Genomic DNA, 27,827 nt, shown 5'->3' with positions numbered 1-27,827 from the left:
TATGAGGCTAACGATTTGTATTAACTAATTTATTAGCACATATATATATATATACATATATATAGTATACAGAGAGAGAGAGAGAGAGAGAGAGAGAGAGAGAGAGAGAGAGAGAGAGAGAATAAATTTATATTAACCTAAATTAATAAAAGAAGTAAAAAATATTATTTCATTCTTATTATTGAATTAATTGGTGTTTAGAACCGTACTGTAAAAGTGTTACCTCTTATTCTAACACTGATTTGTTAGTTTTGAGCAACACATGTTTTTGTATGTAAACAAAATTTTTTGACTACCTGTCAACTTAATTTCAAGCAGATAATTTGAGAACATTTGTTGCATACAGTGTATGTGCTTTCTCAAAAGTTTGGGCCAAACTGAAACTTCACAGCCTTTCCTCTAGCACCAGGTTTTGCCACTCCCGGTTAACAGTATGGCTTTATAAAGAAAGAGCTATCAGCATATTCACAGAAACTTCACAAATACAGTGTCATCAGCAGCAAGACAGTGTACAGCGATGTGTACCCTGCATGAAAAGGCAAATTGAAAATAAGCAGTTCAGTTTCCAAAAACATCACTGGAGAGGCATCTTCGAACTACTAGCTGTAGTACGTACTCATTGCATCAGCTACACTAAGGTGTAATTGGATAACATTCATAGACATATTCATCAAACAGTCTTCAGTGTGATTTGTCATCATGCACAGAAAACAGCTAAGTGAAATGTGGATAAAGTGTTCATGATTTTTTTTAATGGAAATGTTACCCTAGTAAACAGTATTACATTACTTTTACTACATATTATATAAAATAAAGCAAGCATATGGATATATGACATAATTGTCTTCTATTTTATTTGTCCGCAGCAATTTGTGAGAACAGCTCACATAGTCTTTGTAGAATTAATATCTATTATAAAATATAGGGTTAATCTAACACTAAGTACAATTTGTGATTGATGTGTTTTTTTTTGTGACAGTTGATAATGTGTCAAGTATATGTAAGAAAAAGGCCATCAAAACCATCCTTGTGTGGATGTTGAAGTGCTACTAAATGTGCTGTCAAATGGTGACAGTAGCTCACGTTAATATTAAAACTCTTGGTGAGCATCTAGTGACACAACTTTAGCTACATTTTAAAGGCTGTAGATACATTCAGAATAATTTAAGAGGCTTCTGTGCCTCTTTAGTAACTTTAGTATGTGCAGAAAAGTTTGATCTTCTTTGTTAAACATTGTTTTTTTGAGCCACTACATAATATGTCCATTCTACTTCCATGTAGGTTTGTTGGTCCTGTTCGCGATAGAGTCTTTAATCTGTGTGGATCTCTCTGAGAAACTGCTACTTTTGAGGGAGTGTTCTCGTCCAGACTGTGGAGGAGGAGTGTCACTGCTCCGACTGGAAGCCCTTACACTTTGAACCCTCCTAATAGACCCCCCTAGTTTATCCTCACTCCTTAGCAAAGGTCCGCTACTGACAGAGTCCGTTCTAACACCAGGCAATTTCTGAGAGCTAGTTCTGGATAAGCTCTTTGATGGTGTTCCTGTTACAGCTGGTGAGGGCAAGTCTTTTTTAGATCTGGAAGATGATGCCACAGTGTTGCGAGCAAAGCTAGGTAAAGGCGAAGAACTTTTTAGGGTGTTGTTGGGACTGTCAGGTGTACTTCCTTCAGAGGTTCCTTGTGTCTGGGCCTGAGCTTGGGCCAAGGCACGCATTGTAGAACGACACATCTTTTCCTCTGGTGCTGGTTTTGAAATGTTACGAACCGGTTTGGTATTTGTTTTTTTGATGGAGGGTCTGTGTTGAGTCGAGTCCCTTGCCCACCGAGAGTTGCTTGGTGTCGCTCCTCTTTGTGCCCTGGGATCCTCTGGAGGGAGGCTTGAATGCCGTGCAGGTCTACCTTGTCTCTCGCCTCTCCTGGCTGGCATGCTTTGGTCGCGAAGTATACGTCTGGGTTCAATGCTCTCATGTCCAGGTGGTTTTTCGACTTTCTTCATGCTGCTACTAGATCGATTCTGCCTTGTAATTGGCACCACTTTGCGCAAGTTCTGAGTCTCAGTTGCTGTGAGGGTTCTTGTAGGACGACTGGCATGAGCAATCACTTTGAATGGAGACTTGGTTTTGACAAGTGTTCTGGGGATACAGGTCTGGACTGCTTTCTCACCAACTCTTCGCCCTTCAGCTGTGTCACAGCTATCTGTCTCTGCTTCTTCAGTATTTACAGATGGACTGACTGATTCTAGACATGCTTGATCAAAGCTTCCTACTAGTGGTTCATCACTTGATATGGACACAAAGTGACAATCGGTGGACTCAAAATTGGAGGATAGAGAATTGGTGTCCTGAACGACTCTTGGATAGTTGGCATCCTTTGACTTTTGGTTAAGTCCAAATCCTTCTTTCATGATAGGAGAACTCTCAATCTCGGAACAGTCCAACACAATGGAACAATCAGTTTCAGTGCAGTCCATGACATTCAACCCAGGTTTCTTACTAGACACAGAAGGATCAAGGGGCAAAGGGGTGTCACAAGTTGTTGAGGAAAAGGTGCTTGTGTCCGCTTCCTCATTCTGTGATGAGATAATTTTGTCATTCCATACTTTTTCTGGCTTAGGTCCCACCTCAGAACTCTTACTAGATGGGGGCGTATCAAGGACAAATGCTTTGGGAGGGTCTTCTTCCCTTTCCAGATTTGTTACAAACACTTCACACTGGTTGTCAAAAGAAACATTACTGTTATTATTGATCTGGCTGGTTATCTCAAAGGGTTGAAGGCCAGAAACTAGTTTGTGTTTCTCAACACAAACACTCATGTGTCCAACACCATGACCAGATGTCCCCTGATAAACATTCTTTGTGTTATTTAATTGAGGTGTAACTCCACCTTCAGAGAGAGTAGTATAATTATTATTATTATAGGGATCTGTGTTCATGTTGTAGCCAAAACTTGAGTATCTAGCTAAAGGACTGATGGGTTCTGTCTCAGCCTTTGGTGAAGCTGCTAACTTCTCTTGGTAAACCTGACTCTGCGGACCCAGCTCCCTATTATCATCCTGTGAGACAAGCCATGCCATGGTCTTTCTTTGATGGTTCCTGCCTGAACGTGGCAGGCTGTTGAATTTGGCATAGTCGCTTTCTGAAGACCCAGAGATCTGCTCCATATAGCCACGGACGTTGCGGTCACTAGAGGTGTGATGGTAACGGCGGGCACTAGACGAGCGCCCCAAAGGACTGTGGGGGCTTTGAGGTCTTGATTGAAGCAGGAAGTCTCGGAGGCCTTCTTTGGTAAGGATGTCAACATCATTTTCGCTGCTGCTGCGACCAAAACCTCCACTATCACCTGTCTCATTATTGGCTGCACCCCAGGCACACCGTCTCTCCTCCAGTTCACGTAAGCGTCGCAGTCTCGATTCCTCCTTCAGTTCCCTGTCCAGGTTGTCCTGCAAGTGGACAAGAGATCACTATAAGAGGGTGTTCACTGACAGATGATCTGTAGCATGATTCATAAAGACTTTAAAGGGGACCTATTATGCCCCTTTTTACAAGATGTAAAATAAGTCTCCTGATGTCCTCAGAGTGTGTATGGTAAGTTTTAGCTCAAAATACCCCACATATATTTTTTATAGCATGGTAAAATTGCCACTTTTTGTGTGTGTCCCTTTAAATGCAAATGAGCTGGTGCTCCCAGTCCCCTTTCAAGAAGAGGGCGGCGCTTCAAGAGCTCATGCAACAACAAAACAGGACAATCTCACGCACTTAAAATGTCAAAAACTGTCAGTAATGGTCTTCAGCCTTATATGTTCAAACCGAAGTCGGACAATGATGCCTACAGAGCCAGAGAATATATGGTGCATGGAGATATGACAGGTATAGTTTAGTTTAATTACGGTTATAACTTGTGTTGTCATCTTGCTTTCATCCACTATTACTACAAGCCTCTTGTAGCGGACCCGTCTGAATGATGGCCAAAATTTTACTGATGAGTTTTATGAAGTTTATTGTACATCACACAAAAATAGATGATGCGTTTAAACTAAAGGTTGGACTCGATATAATAGTAAATGTGATATGTACCTTAACAGCTTTTTTGAATTTTAGACAGAAGTCTTGGAAAATTCTGAAGCACTCATCCAGTTTAAAGGTGTCTTTGTCTTCACAGAAGAAGTCGATGAGGGCATTGCCCTTTTTACGCAAGTCTAGCCTGCGATGTTTGAGGTCCTGCAGGGCATGTGTAGAGCTCTAACAAATAAGAGGGCAGCAGGTGAGTCATTCTTATTGGCATAACAAAGTTAATCAAATTATTATAGCAAATACAATAGAAATATAAAACCATAACCCCCCCAATTGGAATTCTAATTGGGGGAATGATTAATTTACCTGCAAAAATGGACCCAGCTGCTTTTGCAGCTCATCGTCATCCTGAATCTTCTCTTCCAAGGAACGTGTTTTGACATAGAGAGAGGAGAACTCTCCTTCTATATTTTCTACTGAAATTCTACAACAATAAAAATCTAAGTCAGAGAAAGATTGAGGAAGGGGTCATAGAAAGGTGAGACCTGTTGCATTATTAGCACTAGTTAAACCAGAAGAATTTGGATTGATTTTGCTGTAGTCTCACATAGCTAGACCTTTACAGGATTATGGATTATGGATACAGGATACAGGATTAATAAAACTCTTAAGAAAAAGATTTTCTAAAAATAGAGTTTAAGTTTCATCAAATGAAAAGATTATTAATAAGAGAAGTTTTGAGAAATAATAATATTTAAAAAATAATATTTTGTGTTACCTGGCTGCACTCTGAACATGTGTTAGCTTCTCTGGGAACTTCAAAAGGGCCTCATCCTTTTTCTGTGCTTCCTTTGTGACAAAAGTTAAGAAAAATCCAAATCAAATCAGTTAAAAAAATTGTTGTTGTTATTGGCTGGTTTCCTAAAACATTTGCAAACATTTATCAGTAAATCTGGAGAAAACTACAGTGCATCTGGTTCGGTCCTACTTACTAGTGCCACAAAATGGAGCAGGTTCATGCCAGGCTTGTTGGCCTTCGTATCAGCCAGAGAGAGAAGCGAGGACAGTTTGAAGCCCAAAGCATTGCCTGCATAGCCACCCTATGAATACACAGAGAACATCAGTCAGTGTCTGGTCAATGCTGTAAAAGCCAACAACCTTTCCTGATTTAAAAATGTCAGGGAATGTTTTGGAGAGAAATAGTTGAAAGGAAAGAGCAAAGGTGAAAAGAGGACTGGGGGGAATGTCCACAAAAAAGGGACAGATGAGGGGTAAAGGATAGGGAACAAAAGAAAGACAATAAACGGAAAAAAGGCTGGAGACAGAGAGAGACTTACTGCATTCATGATATTTCCCGCTTGGAGAACTAAGTGTAGAATGGCATGGAGCTCTTCACAAGTCATTAGTTCTGAGGAATAATCAATAGAAATTGAATAATCATAGGCCATTTGGTAAATTACACAACACTCTAAATGCTATTACATATCCTTCCTACTGTCTACAGTCTAAGAAATTGAAAGGAAATCTATAGACTCAATGCACATTTAAATTAGAAAAAACATTGCTGACAGTATGTCCTACTGTATCATGATGTGCTGCTAAGATTAGTTAATGCAGGATTAATAAAACTCAATCTGAGTTTTTATAAATGCTCCTAAATCAAAGTGATGATTAATGGAGTGCCATATCTTTACATTTAAGTACTATTGAAGTGTAGATAGGTCATGAACCATTGAATTCTGCTAAGGCTAATACAGGCAAAAATGTCTGAAAATGTAATCCCATATCTCTACCCGTAAACCTAACCCTACCCTATAAGTTATCCCTAAAATCAGAGGGAAATGATAGATGAAAAACACTGATGTAGAAGCATCTAACCCTGGTTGTAAGCCTAAACTTGACATAAATTGTAAACTTGTCCCTCAAACCTAATTGGCTGACTGGAATGTTGTTCCAGGATCAACAAATATGTTGATCAGAAACATGTTGCACTTGGTGAAAAAAGCTGAGTGAAAGAACATGACTCAGCAAGAATTGAGTCCTAATGAAAGTTCACTCTACTGTTTATTGGTCTACACTTGACAGCATATATTTTGAAAGTGGTGGAATGGTGCATCAAATTATATGGGTTGGTGAGTTTGTGTATTAGAGAGAGAGCATTAGATCATTTAAAAACGTATGTATGTTCTTACCTTCTGTAGCCTGACGCACGATGTTAATCTCACGACTCATGACCGTACAGGACGGGAGAAACTCTTCCTGAAGTACCATAGCCTCAATACACACCTCAAAGCTTCAAACATGAACACACAATCATAGTCGACTTGTCTTTTTGTCATGATGTTGTTCGGTATTATGAAAATGTATATTTGTATCTCCTCGGTAAAGAGAGATGTTGTGCGTCTCTTACCGTGGCACTTGAATCAGCAGGAACATGAAAGAATCAGCCAGTGTCAGCTTATTTGGGTCTCCCTTGAATTCCTTCAATCTCTTCACCTACAGAAGATAAGTGATTTAAATTCACATTCAAATATCAGAGCAAACACAAAGCATTTGTACGATGGGATTCTCAATGTATTTGTACCATTTTTAATGTATCGATAGATTGGATTAATTGTACAAGCATTTTTTTTTAAATAATATAGATTACCATTGCTATCATATCACTCAAAGTTAATCTGCTGTCGGTTAATTAAGATTTGACATATGAACTCACGGCTGCTCCATTTGACACTTGTTGTTTTAAAAGTGATGAGACTTTTCAGTTTTATGGACGTCGCCATCTTTGATATTACTTTAGTCACTTTGATATTACTTTAGTCACTTTGATATTACTTTAGTCACAGAATACGGATTCAATTACATGTAAGAAATCCCATTTGATTGCATGTTCACGCAGACAGTATTCGAGATGCTTGTGTAAGTTGCTGTGTTAACAGAAAGTTTCGAGACTCACACCTGTAAGTAAATGTGGTTGTTAATTCTAAAAACTGACAGTGTGAATGTAGCCAGAGTTCTCACCTCTTCTGCCTCTGGTAGTAGTTTGAGCAGTTCTTTCAGTTGTTCAGTTCCATACTGCTCACTGTTGCCAAGACGGATGTCTTCTACTATTGCATGATTGGGCCTGAGGGAGAAAAACAGAAGAACAAAACAGACAATCAATTCGTGGCTCTGCCTGATCATCAGCTCAGTAGATCTCTTGAAGGATACTTCAGTGTATTGCTCCAAAGAAAGATGGAAATACAAACCTTTAACTTCACAAGGACATTGTGAGTTATGTATACATGTATATTTAAAACAGTGCAGGTATTTTGGGTGCCACTCTTGCCATTTTAGGTGTCTAATTACTATGTACATATATTAAATTAAGCATAATGTAAGTTTAGGGGTATATAACTATGTAACAGCAATCACACTAATTCTATCTATCCATCCATCCATACATACATATTGTACATTAATGTCCCATTTGGAAATCTTCATTAGTTTTGTAACAGGGTTTGATTATCATTTTTCTTAATAAAATACAAAATGAATGTGTCTCTAAATAAAGACCCATTCAAATATGAATATTAAGTAAAAAAAATAAAATAAAATAAAGTTGTGAAAGGTTCTTCTTTTTTCTATGCATTTGTCTTTACATGTAACTCTAAAAATAGATGCAGGAAGTGACTTGACTCACAGTGTCTGATCAGCCTTACTGTACATGGCCATTTACATACACAGAATACACACAAACATCACAGACAAACATAAATATGATCACGTAAATCTGATTACACATGAAAACATTGTCTTTTTGCATAATCATTTATAGTCTCTGAGGATGTTGAAATACCTGTTCAAAAATAAACAAAAACCCTGTTTACACAGGCCACATCCACCTTCAGCTGCCCATTTCACCAGGTCTGACGTAAACTTATCTTGTTTTATTCTTTTATTCTGGCCTAGTTGTCCGTTGAGTACTGACGACATACCATGTGTCTTATCTGTATCACGGTGAATGTATACAGCATCCTCATGTGAACTCTCAAGTATCAATCAGAACCTGAAAGCTATTGATCTTCACACAAGATCATCGGGTTTCTCTTGACCACCACCAGATCCTATTTCTGTGCTGAAGCACATGCATACAAAGGTTTTTACACATGATGATGCTTAGAAACTTACTTCTTAAACTGTTTGAGGAAAATTCCAACGTTCATTCCTCTCTTGGAGTCCAAAATGCTGATCTGGGAGAACAGGGGAGAGAGGTTAATTAAAACGGATGGAAAGATACACAAAGGACAGACTGTGTGTGTTCTAAGCAGAAGCATCACTCCCATTCAAATTTTGGGCTTTCAGGTAGCTGTGGTAAGCTGATTTGAATGGAACTTCCAAAATAAATATAACTAGTATCTTTGATGGTGCAAGATTACTATAGGTTAAAAAAACAATTTATTTATTTATAGTTATTATTTTAATTTTAGAAAAATAGTGTGCATTTGGTTCCAAAATGTAATTAGAAAGAAGGAGACAGATGAATATCAAGGGCACACTAAATTAAAACCACTAGACTTATGTGTCTTATATTTAATAGAACTAGAACTAATAGAATATAACTAAGTTGTGTTTTTAAGTGAACCATACCCGGACTACCACTGGTTCCCCTTAAATAAATAGATTTTTATGATATGACAAAGACAGGCAGAGTTTCTTAGATTAATATGCTTTGCTTTACAAAATAGCTGACCATCAATTCAGATAAGCTAAACAGGAATGAATCTCTTTCCAGTTTCTAGACATGTTATTATTATTTATTTGTATGAATCTTAAAGGGATAGTTCACCCCGAAAAAAAAAATTCTGTCATTATTTACTCACCTTCATGTTGTTTCAAGCCCATAAGACTGTTGTCAATCTTCGAAAAACATAATGACGATCTTTTTAATAAACCCTGAGAAATTTCTGTCCATCCATTGAAAGTTTTGAAAACTTTTTTAAGCATGACGGCTTTTAGGGGAATGGACTTTCCATGGAGGGACAAATATCTCTTAGGTTTGATTAAAAATAATGATTTCACTTTAATTTTGATGGTCCCTTTAACACATCCTGTTGACTGTAAGTAACATGTCTACTAACTCTCATTGGAGTATTAATTGAGTATTAGTAGACTTAGGTTATGGTTAGAATACTGTAAGTTGACATGTTGTTGCAAAGTTACTTATAGTCAGTATAATGTCTGTTGGGGACCATCACAATAATATTAATATCAAGCAGACAGTCTACTAATAATCTAATGAGAGCTAGTTGCAAAGTTACTTATAGTTAACAGAATGTTCAAAAGGGATCATCAGTGTTACCAAAATATCTTCATCTGTGTTTTGAAGATGAGGGAAAGTCTTATGGGATTGGAACGACACGAGGGTGAGTAACTGATGACAGAATTTTCGTTTTTGGGTGAACTAACCCCTTATAGAATACAATGTTATACTTGTTATTCTCATTAACACAACATCAGCACCAGGAAACCCTCAGTAGCGTGATGACTCATTTTGGCCCATGAGATCATTAACTTACTAACATGACAGCCATTTTAGTGGCACCTAAACAGACACACAATCTGTCACTCTCTCTAGCAAACACATTTACAGTATCTCACAAAAGTGAGTACACCCCTCACATTTTAACAAACATTTTAGTATATCTACTCAAGGGACAATATTATAGAAATGAAAATTGGATATATTTTAGAGTAGTCATTGTGCTGCTTGTATAGCTACTGTATATATATATATATATTGACTGTCCTCTGAAAATTACTCAACATGATACAGCCATTATTGTCAAAATAGCTGGCAACAAAAGTGAGTACACCCTAAGTGACGATAGCTGTACGTCATTTAACCATGCAAAGCCACATGTCATGTTCATCATGTTCATGTTTTTGTCTGCTTGACAGGACCATACAAATTGTTGTATCTTGTATTAGAGCAGTTCAAATTTATGCTTTGAGTACAATTCTCTCATACTGACCACTGGATGTTCAACATGGCACCTCATGGCAAATAACTCTCTAAGGATTTGAGAAATAGAATTGTCGCTCTCCACAAAGATGGCCTAGGCTATAATAAGATTGGTAACACCCTGAAACTGAGTTACAGTACAGTGGCCAGGGTCATACAGAGGTTTTCCAAAACGGGTTCCAATTGGAACAGGCCTCGCAAGGGTCAATCAAAGAAGTTGAGGTGATGAAGGCGATGGAGTGGCCAAGTACTTGTCCAGACCTGAACCCTATTGAGCAGCTGTGGGGCGTCCTCAAGCGAAAGGTGGAGAACCGCCATGTGTCTAACAGCCAGCAGCTCCGGGATGTCATTATGGAGGAGTGGAAGAGGGTCCCAGCAACAACCTGTGCAGCTCTGGTGAACTCCATGGCCAGGAGGATTAAGGCAATGCTAGATAACAATGGTGCTGCTCACACAAAATATTGACACTTTGGACACCGGTTTGACATGTTCAGTTATGGTGTACTCACTTTTGTTGCCAGCACAATGACTACTCTAAAATATATCCAAGTTTAATTTCTATAGTATTGTCCCTTGAGAAGATAAACTAAAATGTTTGCTCAAATGTGAGGGGTGTACTCACTTTTGTGAGATACTATACATGACCCATGTGTGTGATACATGCAATTTGTGACGCATCACAAACTCAAAGGACTAGCAGGATGGTGTCTGAAATTACAAACGAGGCCACACGCATGGTCCACGCCACCTCATACAAACAATAAAAAAGCTTCATTAGATCGGTACTCTCGGTGTCTTCGTGGATAATTACAAAGCTACCAAGACCAGCGGCAACCACACAAAACAAAACAAAAACACAGCTGGTCGCTTAGACACAAAACGACAAGCTCACGGGAGTATGTGTTTTGGATGAATGTTTGTTTCAGCGACATGTTTGTTTTATGTGAAGGTGGAAAACTAAGTTGCGCACACCTAATAACACCTCTTATAAGCCAGTAAGAAAATCCCCATGCTTCCTACATGATAGGAAATTGTTAGCAAATTAAACATAAACATATGAATATCATAACCACTTTGTTTGGAATCAACTTGATTTCTTTAGTTTTTGTAGGTATATGTACATTATGTTTACATATAAACTGAAAAGGACACTTTGGATTAATTTACAGTATCTAAAACATAAGTAATTATGCATGCACAGCTTTTGAAATGTTAAAATCTTTATGAATCCCTTATATTACTTTTATATAATAGCATTTTACTATTTTATATTTTTAAGCCCCTAACCCACCCCTAAACCTAAACACTTCTTAACAATATCAAAAACATGTATACTGTTATAATGCCAAAGCATAAAAAACGTGATGTGATTTAACATATTAATCTTATGGATTAAATACAATAAAATCAATATTATACTATGAACGTAAAAGTTATTCATACTGTAGATAATATGCGTATGTTTTACATCTTGTCAATAATGTTCTTCAGATATTGTAAAATAAATAAACAAATATGTTTCAGTGTCTGCAAATTTATGGAAATATATGTATGCTAGCACCACCTTTTATGTAGGAATACCAACGATTACTGATAAAATCATATTGAATATAAAGATGTTTCACTGTATCCGGTAAAGTAACTAAATAAAGTTACTCTAGCAGGCCTAGTAGATGTAGTAGATGTAGCCTACTTTACACTGAACAACGCAAATAGTTCAGTGATGTTATGTTAGCTTGCACTTCACTTCAAGGCATTCATTTTTGTCAGTGATATAATTCAGAAATATCAATACTGATAAGTGTTAATACTTAAGTGTTGGTTGTGGGATTTGTTTCTCATGTCTTAAATAATTTCTAACCCAATTCTATGCCTGATTGCAGAGCACATTGCAAATGCAACGTGTGATTTTTCTAATATTGTTTCTACAGAATAACTGGATTAATTACACTGACTTCCAAAGACCACAGATAAAAATAAATAAATAAATAAATACTATAGCTAAAGCTCTTTAGAATTCAGAGAAAATGAAAGAAGATTCTCAAACCTGGGTATAGGTATCGGATCATAGGTAAAATAAAAATTAAGCTAATAAATTATAGCCAAATGATCATGGGGCCCAAATTATGCCTAGTATTCCTTTCTATAGTTAAACACAAATTACATCAAATGTTTACTTTGAGTCTGTAAGTTTTCTTTATTATTCACTATATTTGTGAAAGTATTTATCATTACACTTTTATAAAAGAAAGTTGGTCATAGATGCGTATAAATTTCTTTTTTTACACCAACGGTTCATTGTAGGCCAGCATTTGCTACATGATTGTGGGACAAGGTTGTTTTCTGCAATTGTTATGCTGTTAACTGAATGTTTTTTGCATTATTTTAGTGTCATGTGTGTTACCAACCATGACAGTGTTTTGTATTTTGTATTTTGTATGACACTGTGTGCACCTTCTATAGTTTGTACATCAGCTTGTGGAAAAGCTACCTGTGATGAACTTTGATTCATGTGATTTTCTTTTTACCACCTGTGTTTTTAAGGGAGTTGTCAGTATACTATAAATGCAAAAAAAGTACTTTGGTATATTAACATAATTTCCAAAACATTTTACTGTACATTTATTTTCTGTCTGCAAAACTTAACCCCCCCCCTGTTGGTGAAATGTCTATGTGGTGTTAATATGCTTGCAATGTGCAAATTCATGTCAACACCATTGCTGAGTATTTCCTCCTTAAAACTGCAGTGAAAAAAAGACGGTTTGAAATGGTTGGTGTTTCTACCTATAACGCGTCACAAACTTCCTTGTAACCAGTCACGTCAACGTGCAGGCGGGCTTTAGCATATCATTAAAGGAGAACTCCGGTCAATTTTAACATTGAGCTCATTTTTTTGTACATTTGGAGTGCTGTCAGTACAGAGAACAACGCCAAAAATCGGTGTTGCCTACACCGAGTTATCCTCTTTTTAAAATTTGCACCCTGTTGACTTCAATGGGGCAAGTTTTAAACCTGCTTTTAGGCTCTTAACATCCTTGATGTGTCATTACAAGTGCACAGAAAATGTGAGTGATTCCTTCGGAGTGAACGCGGGTGAATCTGACTGCAGTAGATGTGAAAGATATTAATAAAAATGATGTTTATTCAGCCAGCGCTCACACCTGTATTTACATCCTGTTTTCGGTCGAAGTCCACAGTAATCGATTGTCGAGTTCATGCGCATAGGTTTAGTACCTATGATCACGCGCGTGAACTCGACAATCGACTACTGTGGACTTCGACCGAAAACAGGATGTAAATACAGGTATGTGCGCTGGCTGAATAAACATCATTTTTTAAAAAGAGGATAACTCGGTGTAGGCAACACTGATTTTTGTCGTTGTTCTCTGTACTGACATCACTCCAAATGTACAAAAAAATGAGCTCAATGTTAAAATTGACCAGAGTTCTCCTTTAACTGCTGCGAAGCAGAGGAGTCTCAAGAGAAGCCAGGTTTTCCCGGTATAATTTTCTGTTGATATGAAAAATTGGGTTCTTTTAGCAATTTAGCGGGTGAATTATGCATGATGTATATTATGATGTTATAATGAACTATATGCCTTTCTCCACTAAAGTTCTAGTTCTAAGCGTTTCTAAGGATACTGATTTTTAGAAGGCAGCTGTCTGACTCTGAGATGGCGAACGGGAACATGGTTTGTGTAACATTAGCAACACATTATAAGCTGTTGGATAACGTAGTCAAGCAAAAGGCTAATCAATTACCGTTATGTGTCCGATGTTGTAGAGAGCGATACATAAAACACATTACCTTGACTACAGGGGGACTTTAAAACTTTCCTTTTTACAGTAAAGTTTTGGCAACCACATCTTTTACCAAAAATTACAATACATCTATTTTTTCCATTGCACAAAGTGTATATATTTATACTATTAGCCATTTTCAGTATTTAAGCAATTATTTTCATATTGATGCATCTCTAATATCTGGCAGTATTGGCTAAAATTTTGTCTTGGACAATCTTAACACAAGGCCAGCTATTCATCTTAATTGAAATAGGATGTCTCACGACTGCTGCATGGAATCGCAAAACATATGCATATTGTGTAGAGACAAGATAAATCACACTGTCTAACAAGCTTTAACTGCAGATATTCCAAGCAATGATTCATTTCTACACAGGTTGCCTTACCTCATCCTTGCTCTCTTTAAATGAACCTCTAGATCTCCCAAGACGAGACTGTCCACCGCTTGTCTGGGTTCGAACTTCCTCCTGCTGGCCGAACAGCTCCTCCACTGTCTTTACGTCAATCTGATACTGCTGCTGTCTCACTGCTAGAGTCCAAATATTAGGTTTACCCCTAACCTTCTCCTCTGGAATGGTTTTCCAAAAGAAGCTCCGTACCCGTCGTTTCTTGCGTGAAGCGTGTTGACCTGGAGCCTGGGGTGGTGGTGGAGGAGGTGGAGGTGGTGGTGGAGGTACTGCCGAAGGGCAGGAAGTGCTGTCATGTCCATGGCTAGGGTCATTTGTAGAGGTTGTAGAAGGTTCAAATGGCAGTGGATTTACTATTGGTATGGTACAGTCGCTTGCCGACTCCTCCAGAGCAGTCACACTGGCCATGACAAGCATTACATTAGCAATGACACCAGTCCCAGAGGGGCAGGCTGTGAGGGGAATTTTTGCCCCGTTTCCAGAAGACCCTTTTATAAAATGCCAAACAAATCGGTACAGCCTCCTTGTTTGATTCTAGGTGGTGTCTGTTGGAGTCCCAAGGTCTCTCTCACTCATAGTCGCTAATATAACAACTAACAGCTATGTAAATAATGAGTTTTTCCTCAAGCAGAATATGTGCGGCGTTCATTCTAAATTAGGATTTAGTGCAAAGAACAAAACTGTTGTACAAAAATCTGTTGACTGACTCATGGCTCTGACATGATGGGGTTTCGCAATCTTCTTAGGTCAATGTCGTGACATTCTCACATATTTTGTCTTCACTTCTTCTACATGGTCCCATAATGCCAAGCTGTTACTTCCAAGCTTTCACCCACGGCGGTGTGGTCAGAGGTCAAACCCTTGGATCTGCAGGAAGGACAAAACCCACACACATTCAAAATCAAAATTACTGAGGTGCAGTCAAGCGAATGAACTTGGAACCTAAAAACAGAGGAAATGAGAAAGTAACAGACATCAAAAGAGATGTGGTTGTACACTCAAGAAAAGGCCCCAGTAGGAAAATGCCAAAAGCTATTGTTCGTCTTAAGGCATTGGGGCCAGCCTGATATGTGTAAAAATGATCTTGACAGATGAATCAAATCTTCACTAATGAAAACTAAGGCACTTTCAAGGGATTTGTACGTCTCATGGCAAAATAATTTGGCACAATTACCTTTACATAACATTAATTATACAGTAGTTACATAACTTGTGGCTTACAGTAGTTTGGTGCTAATCTAAAGCGTTGTACATATTAAGAAATAAATAGTGTTTTTTATGAAGCATCATATGATTGGTGTACATGAAATGAAGACTCATAATACTGTGGTTCTGGAACAAGTGTTTTAAGTACGGTTCAGGTCATCAACAATAATAAAGACTCAAGTTGCTTCCTTTTTTGTTGGACAGGTATAGGAATTAATTATTGTGTAAACCGCTCTCTAAAACTCACTTGTATTATCTGTGTAATTTAAAAAAATAAAAATAATTCAAAAAAAATAACTGATAGAGTTAGCTAGCTAAAGACCTACTGAATACACCTTTAAAAATGTAAGTCAAATGTGTGCACAATCATAATGAACACTGAACAAGAACTTTGCTCATGGTGTAAATGATCTAAAGATTGTTTTTATTTTACATTTGGAAGGAACTGCACTATAAATTAGTATAATATTTTATATAATAAATATTGGTAAAAGTTTAGCCATTAAATAGTGAATGACATAATTACAATAGTTTTCATACTGGTGATTCACTTGAGCCACATCTGTTATTTGAATATGCAAAGCAACTGACATCAAACAGCCTTCAAAGTACAGTGAGGTTGTCAAGGAGACCAGGCAACAACCAATCCACAAAAAAGCAGCTATTTCACGCAGACATTTGCAAAGAAATGCAACCAAAGCTCTGAAAGAAACAAAAGATATTGCAGCTTATCTGTTATTTTGATATATAATTTACAAGAGCTTACACTGATCAGCACATTACAGTATCAGATTACTATATGGCTCAGGTCTTGTCATGCAGGTGTCTCTGTATCACAGATATCGAGTGAACAGACTGAAGTAAATGGCACTGGTTTTCGTCTTATGTCCTACTGTCAGGAGAGACATACTGATGTCTGCTGGGAGAGGCCGCAGCAAAATGCCACAGCACTTTTGACTGTCAGACTGAACAGTCTTATTGGGAATCTGTTATGTAACCTGTATCTCAGAGAAACTGAAGGTTATAAAAGTCTGATTTCATGGTAAAAGCAAAAACGCAGGTTGTAGTGGCATCGTTACTTATGAGTTAGCCTATCTTTAAAGTCACCATGAAATCAAAATTGACTATCCTTTTTTCTTATGGAATATTGCAGTATTTTTAAATGCTACATCCATGCACATTATTATTATTATTATTATTATTTTAATTCATGTGCCCTTAATCTATATTTAAAAAAACTTCCCCTCCCTCTTACAGCAACATCTCTTCTCTGATGACGTGTTTACTGGTGCGAGGATGGGGATTTTTTTCCTGGTTGAGAAGCCGTTTCACTTAGATATATGTAACAATTAGCCTGGGTTTCCCCATGCTGCCTTGAGCGCAGCGCGATTTTATTCACGCTGCTAGGCAGTCTGGATACCATGGACCAGATTTTCCCCTCAGTTAGGGAACCAATCACAGAACGGGGAGGGAGCAGCAAGACGATGACGACATCTATGCGACACACCGAAGCAGTTTGTTTATATCTATGGCTCCAACATGACAGACGTAAAAATATATGCATATTTTTAGGAACACATCTACAAAAATATGCCTGTATTTCAAGTTGATAAAATAATTTAAAATCCACATCAGTTTATTATTTACCACGCCCTCCCAGGATCTATAACGTTACCTAGGCTACTTTCACTTTTAAAAATTCATCATAACCGCGCACGCGCGATCTGCTTGCAGTTGTCGAGATAGATGCTGAGGAGTTGAAGAAAAGAATAGCTAGTGGAGATTGTAAAGTTGTCGACAATACGTCATCAAAAATCAAGTCCAGTGTGTGGGAGAAATTTGGAGTTATCTGAAGAAAATATTGTGAAAGGCTTTGCTGCAAACATTTTCGTGTTGGATAGCCGCAAATGTGGAACTTCATCCCTGAGGAAGCACGCAGAAACTGTGGTAACAAAGCAGTTCTATCGAACAGTATTTTTCATATTTAACACTGTTAAGTATGTGTGGTGTGCAGGGCGTGTTTGAACCCAGAATTGTCAGATGTAGGCTAGACGAAATAGCAGATATAGTGTTGTAGCCGCGTCTGTTATTAGGCTTCTCAGTTTTGTGGTAACGTTAGCCCTGTTCTTCATGTACCGGCCTTTTGACAGCTTCGGCTGAAGTTGTCCTTGTGTTAATTGTCGTGTAATAACTTCTGTATGACCTGGCAATAAACATTTTTGTAAGTGTGTCTATAATGTGATTGTCTAAACTGTTTTTATTTCGGGTGCGGGTCGGGTGTCGGTTCTATTTTAAGCGGGTCGGGTGAAGATTTTAATTAGTGCTGCTGTCGGAAAACTGGTCGGGTGCTGTTTTAAGCACTGCGGGTACGGGCGGGTGCGGATTTACAAAATCGGACCCGTGCAGGACTCTGGTGTACACATAAATCTCTGACCCATCGTCGTCTTCTTCGTTGAATATCTGTCGCTCTACATATGTCATCTGGTAGAATTGAAACGATTGGCTATGAGCTACGTACAGGCACATTTGATAGACATTTGTAGCACCCAATAAACGGCTCTGGGCATTCGTAAACCACGCCTCAAATACGAGAAAATGAACATGTAGTTCCCAGACCACGTCTCAAAGAGAAAGTGGTCTGACGTTAGCCAGGCTATGTAACAATAGGGAAGAAAAGACTTTAACCGACTTTAATGCTGAGATCGATGTGTAGACAACACAAAAGTCTGAAGATGTTATTTTTTACTAACAAAGTTAATTGCAACTGAATCCTAAAATGGTCCATTGTTATTGGTTTGTACAGCTGTGGTGAAAGATGTTCTAGAAACAGAGAATAAGACACCAAGTGCTGTAAACCAGAGCTCATCATACTGCAACCTGTTAACAGGGTCTCATTCGATCCTCTAGGTTTTTACTTATTAAAAGACAATTGACGTCACAGGAAGACTCTGTTTCCATGCTGGTTCAGCTGAGTTAGGCCTCAGCTACTTTGTATAATTAATTCATGTGTAAAAGTAGATGTATTTTTCCTTTTAAGGCATCTTCTTCATAAGGGTTATGCTGTATTTACCACTTATACAGAGTAAAAACATGCACTTTATTTCAATATCTACAGCTATTTTATATACATACAGTCAATTAAAATAAGATTAGTATAAAATAGATTAGAGTCCAATTCTCACTATTAACTATTAACTACGACATTTGCCTTAATAAACTCCTACTGCTTATTAATAGTTAGTAAGATAGTTAAGTTTAGTTATTGGGAAGGATTAAGAGATATAGAATATGGTCATGCATTAATATGTGCTTTATACTAATAAACAGCCAATATCCTAGTATTATGCATGCTAAAAAGCAACTGGTTAATAGTGAGAATTGGACCCTAAATTAAAGTGTCACCAAATATAGATATATATGTGTGTGTTCAGATCCTAAATGAACATGTACTATGTTGGCTAGAGAAGAGAATACAGGGTTAACACTCTGTAACACATTCTTCCTCACCTCAGTGGTGTCTTTGCTGCAATGTCAGCGACAGTGTACAGCAACACACCCAGATACACCGCACCAAATCTCTTAATGATTATAACCAACAACACATTTACAAACATGCTGAAAACCCATTTGAGGGTACGTTAAAGTAACAATCATTTAAAGATAAATCAGACACTACAATAATGTGATTCAACACAAACACACAAAGCCTAGCAAATCTAAAGAACGCAAGAAATCCAATCGGCTACTCATGAGAATAACATATGTGGATGAAGGAAACAACACTGTTCATGAAATGAATAAACAAAGGGATAGTTCACCCCCCCCAACAATTCTGTCATTATTTCCTCACTCACATGCTGTTTAGACTACCACTAATCTTGAACAGAAATTATGTTTTTTATTTATTTATAATATTCTCTCATCATTTTTGTGTGTCCATGCATTGAAAGTCAACACATCAGCCAAAGCTTTCACACACCAAAAAGTACAAAAAGACATCAAAAAAGTAATCCAAATGAATCTAGCGGTGTCCTGAAGAGACACCGATCGCTTTATACAAACAGATTTAATTTAGACTTTTATTCATATATAAACATTGATCAGCACCCATACCTAGAGTTCATTAAATATGCCATATGCAAGCTCAACCCTGCTTGCTTGATGACGTTTGTTGATTCCATGTTTTAAATCCTAATGGCTTTAATGATCAGCCTCCTCCTGTACTGTGATAATAATGTTTTTCCTCTCTCACACTACTTAAACATGTGACATAATTTAATATTGTTGTGCCTGCTGGCAATCCTGAATGTTTACCTCATTTTGGAGTGGTATGATTTCCCAGATCATGTCACAAATACAATTTATTTAAAGGGATAGTTCACTTTGAAATAAAATTTTGGTATGTTTTAGCTTACCTCAAGGGCATCCAAGATGTAGGTGTCTTTTTTTCCGCAGTAGTTTCAATTTTGATATTTTTAGGTCAAACCGTTCTTGTCTGTCAGTCATATAATGCAGGTCGATGGTCACTGTCTCAAAACACAAGCACAGAGTCCAAATTAAACAATTCCCCATCGTAAGTACACATTGATGGCCTAAGACACGAAACGAGCGGTTTGTGTGAGAAAACGAACAGTATTTATATCGTTGTTATCTCTTGAACACAGCACACGTCCAAATGATCTGACGGCGCGGGCGGGTATAGATATATACATAGATGTCGCCTTGGCTACTGCAGTTCATTGGAACGAAACCGTAGCCATGCGACATCTAGTGTATACATCTATACCCGCCCGCGGGCGGGTATAGATGTATACACTAGATGTCGCCTTCGCTACTGCAGTTCATTGGAACGAAACCGTAGCCAAGGCGACATCTATGTATATATCTATACCCGCCCGCGCCGTCAGATCATTTGGACGTGTGCTGTGTTCAAGAGATAACAACGATATAAATACTGTTCGTTTTCTCACACAAACCGCTCGTTTCGTGTCTTAGGCCATCAATGTGTACTTACGATGGGGAATTGTTTAATTTGGACGATGGGGAATTGTTTTAATTTGGACTCTGTGCTTGTGTTTTGAGACAGTGACCATCGACCTGCATTATATGACTGACAGACAAGAACGGTTTGACCTAAAAATATCAAAATTGAAACTACTGTGGAAACAAAGACACCTACATCTTGGATGCCCTTGAGGTAAGCTAAAACATATCAAAAATTAATTTCAAAGTGAACTATCCCTTTAAGCTTATGTTTAAACAATGAAGCATGTCCTTGTTTCTGTGTTGATATATATATATATATATATATTTTTTTATTCATAAAGAATGCAGACTGCCATGATACATCACATGATGTGGACAGCAGAATACTTCATTAATTTTACTGATAAAAAGAGAGGCTGTTTTTAAAAAGAGGCTAAGCCTCTTAATAAGAACTGGGAGCAGGACTCCGGGACTGTGATTTAAAATCTACCTCATCACAAAGCTGACAATTTTAAGTATACTTAATGGATATTTGGCACATTTAGAAAGATTGGGACAGTGTTAATAAACAAACACACTGTACCCAGACCATTAGACATCTGTTCACATGCTTGGCAGTCTAGCAAATTAATCTGACCTCCTTTCGAGAAAATCTCCTAACATTTCTCATTGTTTGTTTGTTAGTGATTAGTCCTTTTGTTTTTGGAAAAGATGGCGGCACAGAATCATCTAATAAACTGAATGGAGCGTAGGTTATATGCTTAAATTTGAACTTGATTTGAAAACCAAATTTCCCGGGAAGAATACTCATCCTATTCTGGTTCAAAGGCTCTGTTCAACACTGTAAAAATATTAAGGGGCAATCTCTACCCAATCTACCCCTTAAATTTACGTAGTTTTAACCCAGGTTTTCCCAAACAGGAGTTTGTGAGTTGATGAAAAGCTAATAATAATTATTATTTTGAATGTAAAATCTAAATAATGTACATGTATAGTCTGATGCGCCACATGTTTTAGAGTCAAATTATTATAATGATCAAATATTCTCTGTATATTCTATACAATTGTAATTTACAATATAATATATTTCTGCATTCATTCTTACAGTAGCCTATACTTCCAGTTAAAACATGCTACTACAACTACCACTACTATTACTACAACTACTACTAATTATATTATAATAATTATTATGTATAATTATTATTATATTATTATCAACAACAGAGATCTGTGAACATGTGAATGTGTTAAATTATTGAAATTTAAACTTAATATAAACAGTTTACATCTAAGGGGTTTGGCTGACAAAAAAAGTTTAGGACCCCTGGTTTAACCTAATGTATATATAGGGTGATGATAAATAATATTTTTGACTGGAATAAAATCAATTAACTTAGATGTTACTACATTCAACATTTTTAGACTAACATTTTTTTTCAGTGAGGTAAGGATACTGTGATACTGATACTGAAGGGTAGTTAGTGGCAGTGATCATTCAAAAGACCCTCAGAGGCAGCAGATGCACAAAAGTGCATTCATATTCATTTTCAGACAGCATAACAGTAGATATGTTTGCCCTTGGGTCTGTCTACACACAAACACAGACAAATGGTACGTCTTCTACCCCATCACAACTCTTCAGACAAAGTCTTGCCCTGTTACCTGACTCAATTGATACCGCAGTTTGAATCGCTCTACTCGTAGATTGATTTCCAGTATGTCTGGTAAACGAGGGCCAAGGCAACAACCCACATAACGATTATCTAATACCTTCAGTGGGATATTTGGGTGCAATGAACAGCACCAAATACAAAGAACCTTTGAGGAAACACACAGCGATTAAGAAATACTTAAGGAGATTCAAGTATTAATGTCTTAATGGTGCTTGTGCTTTGGATTCAGTGTTTTCGGTGCAAGTGTTTCCCGGTAAATCGGCCATGTATCAAAGTCCAAACACACACTGCTTTCATAATCAAGGGAAAGACTGGCAAGCTAAATGATCTAAAATGAACATTGATAAAAGCCACTGGTTTTGTTTGAGACCCATACATACTGACCACAGTATAACATCATCAGCTATGCAAATCATGAGGTTTAATTAATTTAATGTCAAAGTGTGATGATGGTTTAAAGCTGTTTAAAGCTGATGATTTAGATTAGAAAGGCTAATTATAGGGGAATCATCATCTGTAGCAGCCATAACATGTGATCATCAGCAGGTGCGAATCTTGTGTTGTGACATTTTATGACAACTCACTAATTCTCAAATGCATACAACAATTTTCTATTATTTAGGGTAGGAAATATCCATGAAGACCATCTTTATTTTGTTGAGTAAGTATTACAGTGATAGTGTGGCTGATGTCAAATTTCAGACCTTGCAAAAGGAAAATACAATCTGCTTCAAGCTCTGTCAATACTGTCTTTACAACCTCAGGTTGTAAAAATATGCATTTTTATGTATGTGTAAAACATGAGGCAATCAAAGCAATCAAGACTGTACCAGTCAGTAGCTACATTTGGCCTACATTTATCTACTACAATAAAAATATTGTATATTAAATTGAATATTGTTGTTGCAAATTGTGCTAATAACAATATCACCACCCTGGGGGTGTTCACACTTGTAGTTCAGTTCTCCTGGTCCCTTTGGTCCGGATCAAAAAAGAAAATTATATTTAGTCCTGGTTCACATTGCATTCACACTGACAATTTTAACAATGAACCAAAAGATACAAAACAACAACAACAACAAAAAACGCCTTTTATGAAGTACATTTTCAACGGATGGTAATCCAAAACAATGCTGTGTGCTAAATGGGCTCATTATGTGCTTGAAGATCTGCTGCAAGGAGACATGGTTCTGACAGCTGTACTGAACTGTAATGGACAACATTGTGACGATGAGATAAACCAGGGATGCTCAAGCATTCTGTCCTTTTTAGTGTCGCATCTTGTGACATCACGTCCTGTTTGTGGTTCGTTTAGATGTCTTTGGTCTGTGTTGCGTTCAGTCGAATTGCACCAGAGTTTATTTGGAAGTGGACAGAGACCCATCTTTTCAGCATTCTCAGTCCTCTTGTTTGGTGCGGACCAGGGTTCGGATGGCAGCGTTCACACTTATTCAAAATAACCGCACTAACAGAGCAATCACACCAGGGTTCGTTTTAATCAAACCAAACCTGCCAAATGTGAACACACCCTAAATGTTATAACTGGTTTTTTTTTAACATAAATATAGCTTTTATGTACTTAGTAGCCTATAGTTATATAGCTGCTTAATTTGCTGGTTATATTGTAAATGAAAAACATAGTAATGTTTTGTAAAGTAACTTAACATGTAATGAAAAACATAAATATTTTATATTTGCATTATATATTTAAATTCTATATTTTTATCCGTATTTCTGTCACATTAAAAACATCTAGTTGAAAATATCCTTATTGTTTTGCCCTGATATGACTCTTTTAATGAGGTCACTACAGAATCGGCCCTATTTTATGTGTGAGGTGTTGGTCTGTTTGTGAACAGGCTGGTTTGGCAGCATCAAAGTGCTTAGATATTTACACATCCTCCTGCATTCATTCACAATGTGGGACACAAGAAGTGAGAAAAAGATAGATACGTGCTATGGAGTTGTTTCTACTATCCACAGAACCACATAAACACTGGTAGTACCATCATTTTTTAGCTCAAGTTGCAGTGTATCTTTGATTATAAACCTCTCTTGATCGAATTCTGTATAGGTGAAAATATTCATGTATTTAAAAATATAAATTTTTTATAAAAATGTGTACTAGCATAGCACCATGATTTCTCCATTGGTGGCAATGATGCATTTTCTGCTAATCAAATTTAACCACAGCTAGGGGGAGGGGTGAAGCTTAACCCAAATACAGATTGAAAGGAAGATATTATAATGAAGAGATTAGATAAAAAAGAAGAGGGACTCAGACATGAAACACATCTGGATACATTCAAGAGAACTTTAGGAGAAAATAAATAAACAAATCGAATTCCCTAAACCAGGGCACCCAGCCATCTGGGTAATTATATTATAAATTGACATAATTGCATAAATGTAAAAGCTGATATTTTAACTGAAACAGTGCTGCCGGAAGCTGTTAAGTATCCAGCATGAGAAAGCTTGCCTCTCAAAGCCTAGTGATCTCTACTGATCGCAAATGGCCATTAGAGAGGGTAAATAAAGCAGCAACAAAGACCACCTAACAAGTAACCAGACAGAACTCAGGGAAATCTAAGAGCTTCAAGAATTCAAAGATCTCAAAGAAGCAAAGTTCCAGGATGATCTAATTTCTGTACATCACACACTGCATGAATCTGAAGCATCCGATATGAGAAGGGTTTTTTAATGTGCCCTTTAAGTTTCTGGGAAACCCATAATTTGTCTATAGGTTCTTTTTAAAGCTGTTTGAGTCCTGAAGATCATCCTGTCTGCATGGGACAAGGACTTTAAAAGTGCACCGACTGGAGTCTGCACTAATGTTAATGGTCCTTGCTGTCAATCACAGATGCTGCATATTGACTATAGTGTTGGGCAAAATGCTAATGCTTCACATGCTTCACTTTGATGTGAACTGAATGAGTGTTTAGTTTGTAATCTCTCACATACACTCACACGTGCTAAAATGGACGCAGTTCGATTACTAGAGAGGACTAGCAAAGCGCACGCATTGCTCATATTACAGTCACACACTTGGTCTGACTTGCCCTTTGACCACAAACAGACAATATTTTCTGTCTCCCACAGCCACTACAAGCTCAACTAAATGATTTAGAAACCATGGGAACAGCTAGTAATAGTAGACAGTGAAATGACCGCAATAAAATATAAATGGGCTCATACAAAGAGAGCACACAGGTGTAAATCAAACCTCTCAGAATACCAAAACAATCCTAATATATCTGGATACGTAGCATAATCGCATTTAGCTATTTAATAGAACTAAATAGGCAATACTAGATTTCTGATGTTTTTCAAGCCATTTTATACAAGGAAGTGAATCAGCCAGTGGGACGACAGTATGCCCTTTGGTTGCCATGGTGACAGCAGGTGGGAGGGGAAACTGAAGTCCAAACACCTGATGTTTACGTGTGTGCAAATGAAAGAGCTATACGCTTGCTGCTGAATAGAGTCCCTTTAGAGACCATTAGAAGTGTTGAGACAGATTAAGTAAAAACAGCAACTGGAAGTGTCATGACGGCAGTGTTGTTATGGTAACTTAAAGCTAAAACTAATAATAAAATTTTTTTTTATTTAAATTAAGCTGAAATAAAATAAAATATAAATATTAGATGACAACTTAAACTTAAAAAACTTGGTAACTAATTGAAATAAAATAAGTTTAACAAGTATACTAAACTTCTCAAACTGAAATAAAAAATACATTACAGCTAAATAGGAATGTTTAAAACCAACAAAACCTAAAAAAAATGACAAAAAAATATAATTATTAAGATTAAAATCAAATAATACTAAAATTACACTGCAAGACAGGCACATGTTGTTTCCTGGTCAGATGCTGTATTTCGGTGTTCTGTCTGTGATTAGAAAATTGATCTTTAATATGTCTTTGTTTAACTCAAGTCAAGTGCTTTATTTATTCAGCGCTTTTACAATACAGATTGTTTCAAAGACGCTTGACAGTGATGACAGGAAAATAATGCATCAAAGTTTGTTTTGGCTGTAGAAGATCTAGAAGAAAATAGTGTCATACAGCCGCTTTGGAGAAAACCGTGATGTCATCGTCCAGCTCAGTTCAGTTCTCATACAATGGTGTCAATGCATGCTGATCAATAATTTTGTTGAATATTAAGTGTCCCCAACTAAGCAAGCCACACTTACTAAAACTTACTACAATTTTGAATGTTACTGTTTTCAAATATCCACTCTGATATTCCTTGTACATGCAATTTACCAAAAACATAAAATAGCTACACTGTCAGAACCCAAAACAATCCACAAATTCGCAATCATGTGTTACCACGGTAATCAATCAAGTCAGCACTACTTTAGGGGGGCTTCCACCAATTGAGTTCCACTACTTTAGGGTGTGTTACCGTGGCAATGTGACAACAGACAACCACCCTCCCCGTTGACCTCACCCTGAGGGAAAACTTTTTCCTAAGCTTTGTTCCAGAACTCCTGAATGGATTGTCTCAATTCATCTCACCATGAGAAATGGGATGGGTCACTAAAGAAGCTGGCTTCAGAGGATTACAATAAAGCCCATCACAACCGGTGACAAAGCAGCACAAAAGCACTAGAAACAGCCCTAAGGTTCTCTGCGGGGCATAAGAAAAGCTGATCAGCAGCAGAAAACTTCACATTTATTTATTTGGACATACAGTTCTACTGTCAGTAGGCAGCCTACACATTTATACTGTGTGACTATGACAGATTTCAGATGATGTAATGTTTACAGACCATGTTTCAGGCACAATAGGGTTAAATAAAGGAGGCACTGGAGGCTTTTGAGCAGGAACCTGGTAGACTTTTCTTATTAAAGTCTGAACAACATGTTCAGATTACAGAGAGGTGACTGACTCATGGGAGCAGTGAGGTTACACCAGCAATACTGTGATCTTTAGTGATGCGCGTCCTATGGCGTGACAGCGATCACACTAAAGGCTACAGAATAAAACCTGAGTGTTAATGAGACGAAAACACAGGATGGATCGATTAAACCCAAAGGGGAAGACAGGGAGAATTACGGACGAAATTGCAGAATCAATAAATGGATACAGCTGTCAGTCTACACTACTCGCAGCATTTATTATAGCCTACACATAGCATAGCCTACTATAAGTATAACTTTAATATTCTCCTCGTGATCTCGCATGGTAGCACATTAGGCAAATATTCCTGCTTTAGGCTATGACACAGTAATAGCCTATAGCCTACTATAGCCTATATATATATATATATATATATATATATATATATATATATATATATATATATATGAATAGCTCATTTGAGCTATATTTCAAATGAGAATATTACAATTACTATTATTGTGTTAAAAAGCAGAAATATATTTACCTGTGCGTTCATGCAAGAATCACGAGCCCATTAAAGTTATGCTTTTCAGAATAAACCCGTTCAGTCGGTCTATGAATGAATGGCATACGCATATCTACAGGACATCGCTAGAAGAAACAAATCATTCAGCAGCAAAAGAAGAGTAGGCTATAAAGCAAGACGAAATTTTCGGATCTAAACATGCACATTAAACTGCGTTAAAAAAACGTACCTTGTACAGTTAAAGGACAATATGTACTAGTTTTTTTTTTTCCTGTTGCGGCAGGTGCGTGTATCCGAGGGTAGGTGAGTGTGTGTCGGTATCACCGGCATTCTGCGCGTCCAGCGCGGCAGCGACGCT

General features: G+C 37.4%; 1 protein-coding gene across 1 annotated transcript; it reads right to left on the bottom strand.

Moving 5' to 3' along the window:
* Positions 1–978: 978 nt before the first annotated feature.
* Positions 979–27,827, bottom strand: fhdc1 (FH2 domain containing 1). The gene is made up of 12 exons (XM_084395485.1): positions 27,699–27,827; positions 14,205–15,092; positions 8,181–8,242; positions 7,032–7,134; positions 6,421–6,506; positions 6,203–6,303; positions 5,348–5,418; positions 5,003–5,110; positions 4,789–4,859; positions 4,377–4,494; positions 4,074–4,238; positions 979–3,439 (listed from the first exon to the last, which is right to left on the bottom strand). Exons 2-12 carry the CDS (start codon positions 14,640–14,642, stop codon positions 1,268–1,270), a joined length of 3,495 nt encoding a protein of 1,164 aa, XP_084251611.1. The 5' UTR covers positions 14,643–15,092; positions 27,699–27,827; the 3' UTR covers positions 979–1,267.

The sequence above is a fragment of the Rutilus rutilus genome (assembly GCF_951802725.1).
Source record: "Rutilus rutilus genome assembly, chromosome: 2".
Taxonomy (NCBI): domain Eukaryota; kingdom Metazoa; phylum Chordata; class Actinopteri; order Cypriniformes; family Leuciscidae; genus Rutilus; species Rutilus rutilus.
Note: the sequence above shows the minus strand (reverse complement) of the source record. Positions and strands in the feature narration are given on the sequence as shown.